This window comes from Setaria italica, chromosome VI (genome assembly GCF_000263155.2).
Source record: "Setaria italica strain Yugu1 chromosome VI, Setaria_italica_v2.0, whole genome shotgun sequence".
NCBI classification, from domain to species: domain Eukaryota; kingdom Viridiplantae; phylum Streptophyta; class Magnoliopsida; order Poales; family Poaceae; genus Setaria; species Setaria italica.
Window position 1 is genome coordinate 21,707,235 of NC_028455.1, and position 10,948 is coordinate 21,718,182.

Sequence of the window (10,948 nt, forward strand, 5' to 3'; positions counted from 1 at the left end):
TAAAAGGCAAAGAGTAAGATGGTAAAAAAGGCCCGGCGTGGAGGAGGAGGGAGAGCCAAGGCGCTTGATGTGTTGCCGACCCTGAACGCGTGCCGCCGTGCATGCCGGGATGGGTGGTCGCCAGACGCCAAGTGTCGCCGCTCCCTGCAGATAGCTACTTCGGTGTTCGTAGGTTCCAGGTTAGGTCATGATGAGGCGGTTTCGTCGTCACCCCGCCGTCCGTTAGGGAGGACGGTGGATACCGCCGCCCTGGCGATAGCTTGTAGAGAGGGGGAGCTTCACGCCTGTACTGCCATTCGCGCGGGGCCTGAGGGCGTGCGGGACCCAAGGACGGGGCCGCTCCCTGCTTCGCTCCGGTCGCCGCAGGTCATGAGTACCCTGCGACGAATAGAAACCGGCCGCCGGCACTGTAGCTCGCACAGGCCGGTCGTGCACGGGTACTTGCGCTGGGTTGCGTGAGGGGCGCGGTCGCCCTGTGTTCTGCCAGCTCTGCGGCGTATTTATGGTGAGGCCGACGGGGGGACCAACAGGATTTTGTCCTGTTTACGTGGATCGTATCCGAGGGGGATTCTGACCCCGTGGCCCTCAACGCGCCCGACTCTTTTGCTCGGGGTCGGGCGAGGCGGAACTTGCGCGGTACAGGGTCGGACGCTCCCGACCCTGGGGTTACAGTCAGGCGAGGCGGAGGCCTCGTGAAGGGAGGTCGGGCGCTCCCGACCCTGACGCCTGGGTCGGGCGAGGCGATGATTTGATCATGCTTTGGTGGGCCTGGGCCTTTATGTTTGTTTCCTTAAGCAGCGTATTAGGGGGTCGTTAATAGTTCCCCCCAACAGTAGCCCCCGAGCCTGTGGTGGAGCAGGAGTGCTCCTCCGGAGGCTCCTTTCGCTGTTTGCCGTCGGTTCTTGTATCATAGCGTGCTTGTTTCGTTCTTCGCCATGCTCGAGAGAACCTGTCAGTTTATGACCACGCGTGTGGTAGTTTTTGCGAGGCTAGCCCCCGAGCTCCTGCTCGTTGCAGGAAACCGATCGGTAGGCTAGGTCGACTTTTTGATCGTTGCCCCTCAAGCGTCTGTTCGCTAGGACGGAGGGGTTGAGCCGGGCCACATTATCCGCGTAGGACGAACCGTGGTGCTCATTTGAGCTGCAAACGGGTAAGTTCGAGTGGAGTCCCGGTCCCCGTTCGGGGGGGTCCGGCTCGGGCCAAGCTGGTGGCGTACTCCAATTTCCCGTCAGTCAGTCCATATAGTTCTCGGATCCGTTCGACCGGATCCGAGGGCTCGCTGCCTTTCCCCGTGGAAAAACCATGAACCTTACACTGAGCGGGACTCAAACGTGAGGTTGGGGCGCCCTTGGCGTTCGCTCGCCCGGGTGTTGGCCTCTAGCGGGCCCGCCCCTTCTCACCCCTTGCTCGGGGATGTCCTGGGGCAGCTGTCGAACCCGTGTTGGGCCAGCTTTCGAACCCCTGGACCGTATTGGGCCGTAGGGGCGTTTTCAGCCCCGTATCCCTTTCTTACCTCCCTGTGGGCATTGGACCGGAGTGGAGCGGTTGATGTGCCAGGGCCGATCGTGGGGAGCGTCGTGGGCGCGAAGCCCGGGGAGTGGAGCTATGGAAGCGTCGTCCCGCGGATCGAGGAAGATAGGATGTTTCTCCGCGGCCGATCGTGCGCGCGATTTTCGAAAGGAAACGGGCGTGGCGGGGGCGTACCTGGCGCCGCACTTATGGCGGCCGGGGCGTCGGTTTGGCTTCCCCGGTACTCTTCCTATAAAAGCAGGAACACGCCGCGCCGGTTCCTCTCCTTTCGCGCTCAAGCCTTCTTGCCTTCCCAGCTCTCCTGCGCTCGCCTTGTTCGCCTCGTTCCCGTTGCCACTCGCCGCGCGTTTCGTCTTCACCTTCGTCGGTCTCCTTCCTTCTTCGGTGATGGCTTCCTGGGGAGTCTCCCACTTCACCGCCAGTCGCGCCGAAGGTCTGGTGCGAAAGGGGCTCCTCTGCGAGAGGACGGCGGCGGACGAGTGGAGGCTGCCGGGGACGGAGCAGGTTCCGTCGCCGCCCGCCGGCTACGTCATCTCCTTCGCCCATTTCCACGAGCGGGGATTCGCCTCCCCTCCAAGCCCTTTCTTCCGCGGGCTCCTCCACTACTACGGGCTCGAGCTCCAGCATCTCAACCCCAATGGGATTCAGCATATTGCGGCGTTCGTCGTGTTGTGTGAGGGATTCCTGGGGATTGAGCCCCACTTCGAGCTGTGGAAGTACTTCTTCACGGTGAGCCTGTACCAGAAGGCGGGGAAGGTCGGGAGCTAGCAGCGGTCGCCTCCAGTGCCGATCGGGTGCGCCGGGATCCACCTCCGTCATACTCACTCCAAGGAGTATATGACGGTGAAGACCTCGGTGTCCCACAAGGGGTGGCACAATCAGTGGTTCTACGTGAAGAACTACCCGATCTCCCCCCTGCCGGCGTTCTCCGGCCGTACCATCGACGCGGCGCCCGACGTGTGGGCGTACGGGCCGGTGGAGAAGGAGAAGAGGAAGATCTCCGACCTGCTGCAGGCCATTGGGCAGCTGAAGCGGGAGGGGCTCACCGGCGCTGGGGTCATCGGTGCGTACCACGCCCAGCGGGTGGCACTGCTGATGCTCCGGGCGCGGCCGCTCGGCGTCATGTCTCCCGACATGCCGACCGAGGGCTCCGTCCTGGCGACGGGCGCGCTCGCCGCCTCCGAGATCCGGCAACGACTTCGGGAGGCGCTGGAGGACAAGGATGTCGACTACCCGATCCCCGGGCATCCGCCGATGCGCCCGGAGCCAGGCTCCATAGACCTGGTAAGGGATTTGGGTCGCCACCTCTTCCTTCTGCCGTCGCGTCGTTTTGTTGCTCTTATGCGGGTCCTCCTTTGCGTTTCGCAGGGCATGCTGACCCGGGTCGCAGACTCCCTCCCGCCGGTGCCGGAGGATGCCGCGCGGAGGGCTCGCAACCGTCTCCAGGCCGAGAAGGACAAATGCCGTAAGGACAAGGAGACGGAGAGGCGGCGAAAGAAGGCCGCCAAGGAGCTCCAGCGACGGCGGAGAGGGATGGTCACGTCCGACGACGACGACGACGAAGAAGAAGACGGAGAAGAAGAAGGAGAAGAAGAAGAGGAGGAGGAAGAGGAGGAGGAAGAGGAGGAAGTGGAACTGTTTGCCCCCCGTTCGGGGGCTTTAGTGATTCGTGACGCGCCCCCGCAGACGGCGGCAGGGGGTGCGGCGGCAGGAGCGTCCGTGCGGGATCCGGCTCCCCCCGGTCCTGGGGCCGTGCCTCAGGGGCCAGCGCAGCGCGTGCTCGCGGAGCCTGCGCGGACCGCTCCTCAAGGGGCGACGCAGGGCGTCCCCCGGGGGTCGGCACAGGACCTCCCCCAGGGAGGGACGCGGGGCGCCCCTTCGGGGTCGTCCCAGGGCCTCCCCCAGGAGCAGGCGCGGGGTGCTCCCTTGGCGCCGGCGAGGGATGTCGCCCCGGTGCCGAGCCGGAGCGCCCCTCAGGGGCCTTCAGAGCCCGCCCCTGCCGCAGTCTCGGGTCCAGCGCGGGGCGCCCCCCAGGAGTCCGCTCGGGGGGCTCCTCGGGGGTCTGTGGGGGCTGCCCCCGCCGTCGCGCCTACTGGCGGAGGGCAACGAGGTGGAGACAAGCAGCCACGGCCGGATGCCCCGGGGTCGGCGTCCGGCTCGGAGTCGAAACGCGCGCGCCGTCCCTGCGCTTCGAGGGCGTAAGTTGATTCTCCCCACACGTCATCCTTTCTTTCTCCTTTCGTATGCTTCTGTTTGACGCCTAACTGTTGACGTTGCAGCACTTCTCCCCGCGGCGTCACCCTGCGGCTGGCGCCCAAGAAGATGCTGCGGACGTCGTCCTCCTCCGGGGGGCAGGCCGCCACCCCGCCAGCGGCGACTGGCGGGGTTCCTGGCATGGCCACAAGTCCCCCGGCGGAGGTGGCCGCTGAGGAGCCGGTCGTCGGGACGGCGGCGAGGTCAGCCGCAGGAGGGGGAGCAGACCCCACTCCGCCTGCGGCCCCATCGGTCGTCCTTCCGGCTCAGGTCGCGATTCCCCCGGGCCCGCAAGCCGGGGAGGTGATCGACCTCGACGCCGACGAGGCGGAGGAGGCGGAGACGGCGGTGGGCAGGGCGGAAGCCCCCGCTGCTGTGGCGGGGTCAGAGGCAGAGGGGGTGGTGGCTCCCGAGGGTGCGGCGGCGGTGAAGGCACCGGTGTCGGAGGCCGAGGTCTCCGTTCCGGTTGCTCCCACGGGGGTGCTTCCGGCGGCCGAGACGGAGGTGCCCACAGAGGTGCCGTCGGCGGCCGTGGTGGCGACGGGTGTGCAGGCGCCGGAGCCGTCGGCGGATCCGGGGATTTCTGGCGTCGTAATGTCGTCATCGACGATGATGTCAGAGTCGGGCCTTGTTCCGCCCTCGGCTTCCTCCGTCCCCGGGGCGTGGAGAGGGCACATCCTCCGCTGGACGTCCCGCGACGACCCGCCGCGGCGCCTCTACGCACTGGATGATGCCGCCGAGTGGCAGAAGTGGCAGGTGGTGCATGGCGGCGTCGCCCAGGCTCAGGCGGCGCTGACCTCGGCGTTAGGAGCTTTGGCCAACACCGTGGTCCCTGGCAACCAGGTATGTTTGTTTCTACCGCTCGGTGATGAGCTCCTTTATTTTTGCTTTTTTGTCTTACCGTCATGCTGCTTTGCAGGCTCTTCAGGAGGCCAGCCTGGAGAAATCCGACTTCCTCCGGCGGCAGCGGAACCTCTGGGAGCACTATAACACCGAGAGGGAGCGTTCCAGGAGTCTGGCCCTGCAGCTCGGTGCCGCCCAGGGGGCCATTCGCGATCTGGAGGGGCGCGAGCAGGCGGCGCTAGAGGGGGCGCGGCGTGCCGAGGCCAAGCTCCAGGCCGTCGCGGAGAAGGCCCGCCTCGACCTTGAGGAGTTCCAGGCTGCTATGGAAAAGGCGCGCCGTGACGCCGAGGGGCTAAGAGCCGCTGCTACCGAGCGGGCCCGCCGAGACGCCGAGGAACTGGCGCGGCTGAGGGGGGAGAATGGAGCCCTTCGCGCGGAATGCGACCAATTCCGTTTGCAGGTGCACGGGCTCCAGACCGCCGTGTCCCTCAGTGCCGACCGGGAACGCGAGCTGAAGGCCTAGGCCGACGGTGAGGCTCTTTCTGCTTCTGTATTTCCGTGTCGTTGGTGTTTCGTTTCCTTTAACTTGGTGAGGTTTCTTGATCGGCTCCTGCAGAGGACATTGCCAGGTTGCGGGTTTTGCTCGACGAGGAGCGCGGCGAGCACGGCGCCTTGCGGGATGCGGTCCGCGTCGTCTGCGAGGACTTCGGCGTCGCTCCGGAAGAAGGGTCGAGCTCGCTGCCGGCCCGTGTTCTTGAAGTGCGCCATCGCCGTCGTGAGATTGCCGTGGACGCGCTTCACCTTGGTGTGCGGCGCGCCTTCGGGGTCTTCGGCTCTCACTATGCCGACATTAACTTTGTCGGGATGAGTGAGGGGTACTGCGCCGGCTACACCGACGCCGAGCTGGACGAGATCGACTCCGTGGTGACTGCGCCGGCGGAGGCCCTCGCGAAGCTTCTGGAGGATGAAGCCGTTCCCCCTGCCGACCCTGAAGCCGCTCCTGCCGGTCTCGAGGCCCCTGCCGCCGCCGACCCTGAAGCCGACGCTCCTGTTGACCCCGAAGCCGCCGCTTCAGCCGACCCCGGGACTACTGCTCCAGCCGACCCTCCTGTCAATTAGCTGTACCGGGCTTGTGCCCAAAAAACGTTTGTATTTAAGTCAGTCGTCTTGAACTTGTTTGCGCTGGCCATATGGGCCTGTTCTTATGACTTTTTATTTTGTGCTAATGAAACCGTTTCCCTTTGTTATTCCTTTGGTTTTTGAAAGCGTTCGGATGCGTTGCCGGGCGTGTCAGTAAGTTTTTGATGAGCGAAGGTACCGTAGCCGCTGGGGCATAGGCTTTTTCGCAGTCCGATCGCAACTTGGCTGAGTACCGTTCATGCATCCTTATCTTTTTTGCGTCCAAAGGTTTTCGAAAGGGAGTGTCCGATTTTTGAAAGAAGAAAAACGTTTTTCTTTTTAGCGGTGCCCAGCGGCTGGGGTTGGGACCCCTGATAGCCCCCGAGGGGTGTTCGATCCTGGGGCCAGGCCAGGGTCGGATACCCCTGAGCTCAAAAGAAAAGGCCTTCTTGTTTCGTGAAGGTCAAAACTGGTAGCCCCCGAGGGGTATGCGACCTTGGGACGAGGCCAGGGTCGGATACCCCTGAGCTTAAACGAAAAGACCTGAGCCAAGGTGGCTCAGGGTTTCTTTTTAGCAGAAGAATAAAACTGGTAGCCCCTGAGGGGTATGCGACCTTGGAACGAGGCCAGGGTCGGATACCCCTGAGCTTAAGCGAAAACGGGGGCAAGGTTATATATAACTTATAAACGAGAGCTATGGGTAGAAGCGCCTTAGCTGTTCTATGTTCCAGGCGTTGCTGAAGATTTGCCCATCGGGAGTTGCCAGCTTGTAGGTGCCTGGCCGTAGCACCTGTGCGATGATGAACGGGCCTTCCCATGGGGGAGTCAACTTGTGCCGACCCCTGTTGTCTTGGACGAGGCGGAGCACTAGATCTCCAACGTTGAAGGCGCGGCCTTGTATTTTGCGGCTGTGGTAACGCCGTAGGGCCTGCTGGTACTTAGCCGAGTGTAGGAGGGCTACATCTCGTGCTTCGTCGAGTTGGTCTTGCGCGTCCTTGAGCGACGCTTGGTTTCCCTGTTCGTCGTATGCTTTGACCCTTGGTGACCCGTACTCCAAGTCGGTGGGCAGGATGGCCTCGGACCCGTAAACCATGAAGAACGGGGTGAATCCTGTCGCCCGGCTGGGGGTCGTCCTCAGGCTCCAGAGGACTGCTGGGAGTTCCGCAACCCATCGTCCGCCGAACTTTTTAAGGCGGTCGAAGATCCGTGGCTTGAGACCCTGAAGTATCATGCCGTTGGCTCGTTCGACTTGCCCGTTCGTGCGGGGGTGCGCAACTGCCGCCCAATCCACTTGAATGTGGTGGTCGTCGCAGAACTGGAGGAATCGTTTTCCGGTGAATTACGTACCGTTGTCGGTTATGATGGAGTTCGGGATCCCGAAGCGGTGGATGATGTCGGTGAAGAATTGTACCGCCTGCTCGGACTTGATTTGCGCCACAGGCCTTGCTTCGATCCATTTGGAAAACTTGTCGACAGCGACGAGTAGGTGGGTGAAGCCCCCGGGCGCCCTTTTGAAGGGTCCAACGAGATCCAGCCCCCAGACCGCGAACGGCCACGTGATGGGGATGGTTTGTAATGCCTGCGCGGGCAGATGGGTTTGACGGGCAAAGAATTGGCATCCTTCGCAAGTGCGGACTACCTGGGTAGCATCCGCGACCGCGGTTGGCCAGTAGAAACCTTGCCGGAAAGCATTGCCCACAAGCGTCCTTGGCGCAGCGTGATGACCGCAAGCCCCGGCGTGGATGTCCTGGATCAGCGCCTTTCCCTGCTCGATCGGGATGCAGCACTGGAGGATCCCCGTGTGGCTTCGCTTGTAAAGCTCCTGGTCGATGATGGTGAAGGATTTCGCACGGCGCGTGATCCTGCGGGCTTCGGTCTTGTCAGTGGGGAGCGCGTCGTGGATAAGGTACTCGAGGTACGGGGCTCTCCAATCGGTCGGGGGGTCGGTCCCTGGTGCGGGGCCCGCCTCGATTTCCATAACCTCGGGGTTGGTGTTCGGGTCCAGGATAGGTGGCGTATTGCCGACCTCTCCTGGCTCGGATCCCGACCCCAAGGCTGGGCATGCCTCGCCGACCCCTGCTGGCTCCGGGTAACGGATCGAAGGCTCCAGCTGGTCGCTAATGAAGACGCCGTCGGGGACGGGCATCCGGCCGGACGCCGCCTTTGCGAGCTCGTCGGCGGCTTCGTTGAAGCGCCTTGCGACGTGGCTGAGCTCCAACCCGTCGAACTTGTCCTCGAGCTTACGTACCTCGTCGCAGTAGGCGGCCATTTTTGGATCATGGCAGCTCCATTCTTTCATGACCTGTTCGACGACCAACTGGGAATCGCCTCGGACGTCTAGTCGACGGATGCCCAGCTCGATGGCGATGCGAAGCCCGTTGAGAAGGGCTTCATACTCAGCGACATTGTTGGATGCAGGAAAATGGAGGCGAATCATGTACCTTATGCGTACGCCCAGCGGAGAGACGAAAACGAGGCCTGCTCCGGCGCGGGCCCTCATCAGCGACCCGTCGAAGTACAGCGTCCAATACTCCTGCTCCTCTGTCGCCGGCGGTGTTTGTATCTCTGTCCATTCGGCCACAAAATCGGCAAGTACCTGGGATTTGATGGCAGCGCGGGGGACGTAGGTGATACCCTGGTCCATAAGCTCAACCGCCCATTTCGCGATCCTCCCTGTTGCATTTGGGTTCCGGATTACTTCACCAAGCGGGAATGAAGAGACGACCGTTACCGGGTGGGAGGTGAAGTAGTGACGCAGCTTCCTCTTCGTGATGAGGACGGCGTAGACGAGCTTCTGGATCTGCGGGTATCGTGACTTGGATTCGAACAACACCTCGCTGATGAAGTACACCGGGCGTTGCACCTTAAGAGCATGCCCCTCCTCCTCCCGCTCCACCACTAGGGCCGCGCTGACCACCTGGGTGGTCGCCGTGACGTAGAGTAGAAGGATCTCGCCGTCGGCCGGGGGAACCAGGATTGGGGCCTTCGTCAGGAGGTCCTTGAGCCGGTCAAGCGCCTCCTGCGCCTCGCTGGTCCACTCGAAGCGGTCGGATTTCTTCAGGAGCCGATAAAGGGGAAGTCCTCGCTCGCCGAGGCGCGAGATGAAGCGGCTTAGGGATGCTAAGCATCCCATGACTCGCTGCACCCCCTTCATGTTCCGGATCGGCCCCATGTCGTTGATGGCCGCTATCTTCTCCGGGTTCGCCTCGATGCTGCGCACGGAGACGATGAAGCCTAGCAGCATGCCCCTTGGGACCCCGAACACGCATTTTTCGGGGTTAAGCTTGATGCGCTTGTCCCTTAGCCTTTCGAAGGCTAGCTCCAGGTCGGGAACGAGCCGATCGCTCTTCCTGGATTTGACAACGATGTCGTCGACGTAGGCCTCAACGGTCCGCCCGATGAGGTCTCCGAAGCACTTGAGCATACATCGCTGGAAGGTAGCCCCCGTGTTTTTGAGGCCGAACGGCATCTTAACATAGCAGTAGGGGCCAAAGGGAGTGATGAAGGAGGTGGCAAGCTGGTCGGCCTCTTTCATCGCAATCTGGTGATAGCTGGAGTATGCGTCGAGGAAACTGAGAGTTTCGCACCCAGCCGTTGAGTCGACTATTTGATCTATACGTGGCAAAGGGAACGGATCCTTCGGACACGCTTTGTTGAGACCGGTATAATCGACACACATTCTCCATTTCCCATTCTTTTTCGGCACAAGAACAGGATTGGCCAACCACTCGGGGTGGTGTACTTCCTTGATGAAGCCGGCCGCCAGGAGCTTCTCGAGCTCTTCACCAATGGCCCTGCGCCTTTCTTCGTCGAAACGGTGCAAGCCCTGCTTCACCGGTTTAGAGCCGGCCCTGATGTTCAGGGAATGCTCGGCGACTTCTCTCGGGATGCCTGGCATGTCCGAGGGCTTCCACGCAAAGACATCGCTGTTTGCGCGGAGGAAGCCGACGAGCGCGCTTTCCTATTTGGGGGATAGGGCTGCGCTGATCCTCACCACCCCTCCATTGGAACAACCGGGATTGAGGGGGACTTCTTTGATACCTTCGGTGGGCTCGAAGGAGGTTCCTGACTGCTTGGCGTCGGGCCGGTCCTCAACTGTTTCCTCAAGCTGGGCCACCATGTCGCCCGAGACGGTGACAGCCGCGGCGTACTCGCAGCACTCGACGTCGCACTCGTAAGCCTTCTGGAAGGTCGTGCCGACGGTGATGACTCCGTTGGGTCCTGGCAGCTTGAGCTTGAGGTAGGTGTAGTTGGGGATTGCCATGAACTTCGCATAGCATGGGCGGCCCAAGATGGCGTGGTAGGTTCCGCGAAAGCCCACCACCTCGAAGGTGAGGACCTCCTTCCTGTAGTTGGAAGGGGTCCCAAACGTGACGGGCAGGTCGATCTGCCCGAGGGGCGTTGCCTGCTTCCCTGGCACGACGCCATGGAAGGGAGCCTTGCTAGGACGGAGACGGGAGCGGTCGATCCCCATGGCGTCGAGGGTCTCAGCGTAGAGGAGGTTGAGGCCGCTGCCCCCATCCATGAGTACCTTGGTGAGACGCGTAGTGCCGACGATGGGGTCGACGACTAGTGGGTAGCGCCCCGGGTGCCGGACGCGTCCGGGGTGGTCGGACCGGTCGAATGTGATGGCCGGCGCGGACCAGTCGAGGAAGGCCGGGGTCGCGGGCTCAGCCGCATAGATCTCCCGGCGCTCCAGCTTCTATTGGCGCTTGGTGTCGTACGCTGCGGACCCCCCGAAGATCATGAAGCAGCCGTCCACCTTAGGAAAGCCGTCTTCCTTCTCCTCGTCACCCTTCCTTTCCTCGTCGGGCTTCCGCTTCCGGTCACCCTTCACCGGATTGCCCACGAAGAACCTCTTCATGAGGTTGCAGTCTTTGTAGGCGTGTTTGACGGGGAACTCGTGGTTCGGGCATGGTCCCTCGAGCAGCTTGTCGAAGAAGCCGGGTGTGCCCTCGGGGGGCGGCTGCCCTCGCTTGCGTTCGGCTGCGGCCACGAGGGGGGCCTCGCGCCGCTGCTTGCCCTTCTTCTTCTGCTGCTGGCGGTTGGAGGTGCCTTCGTCGGCGTCCTCCTCCCGCTTCGCCTTGCCTTTGGAACGATCAAAGATCGCTCCGACAGCCTCTTCGCCAGAGGCATAGCTAGTGGCGATGTTGAGGAGCTCCTCCGTGGTCCGCGGGCCTCGGCGCCCTAGCTCGTGGACGAG

At 62.7% G+C, this 10,948-nt stretch overlaps 2 protein-coding genes across 2 annotated transcripts; both read right to left on the minus strand.

Annotated features, from left to right (window-relative positions):
• Positions 1-4,978: 4,978 nt before the first annotated feature.
• On the minus strand, positions 4,979-8,014 carry LOC111257708. Its single transcript, XM_022827749.1, has 4 exons — positions 7,820-8,014; positions 7,272-7,780; positions 6,872-7,085; positions 4,979-5,236 (listed from the first exon to the last, which is right to left on the minus strand). Exons 1-4 carry the CDS (start codon positions 8,012-8,014, stop codon positions 4,979-4,981), a joined length of 1,176 nt encoding a protein of 391 aa, XP_022683484.1.
• A 1,692-nt stretch (positions 8,015-9,706) lies between these two features.
• Positions 9,707-10,270, minus strand: LOC106804404. The gene has a single exon (XM_014805417.1). The coding sequence runs from the start codon at positions 10,268-10,270 to the stop codon at positions 9,707-9,709; it is 564 nt and encodes a 187-aa protein (XP_014660903.1).
• Between the last annotated feature and the right edge of the window lie 678 nt (positions 10,271-10,948).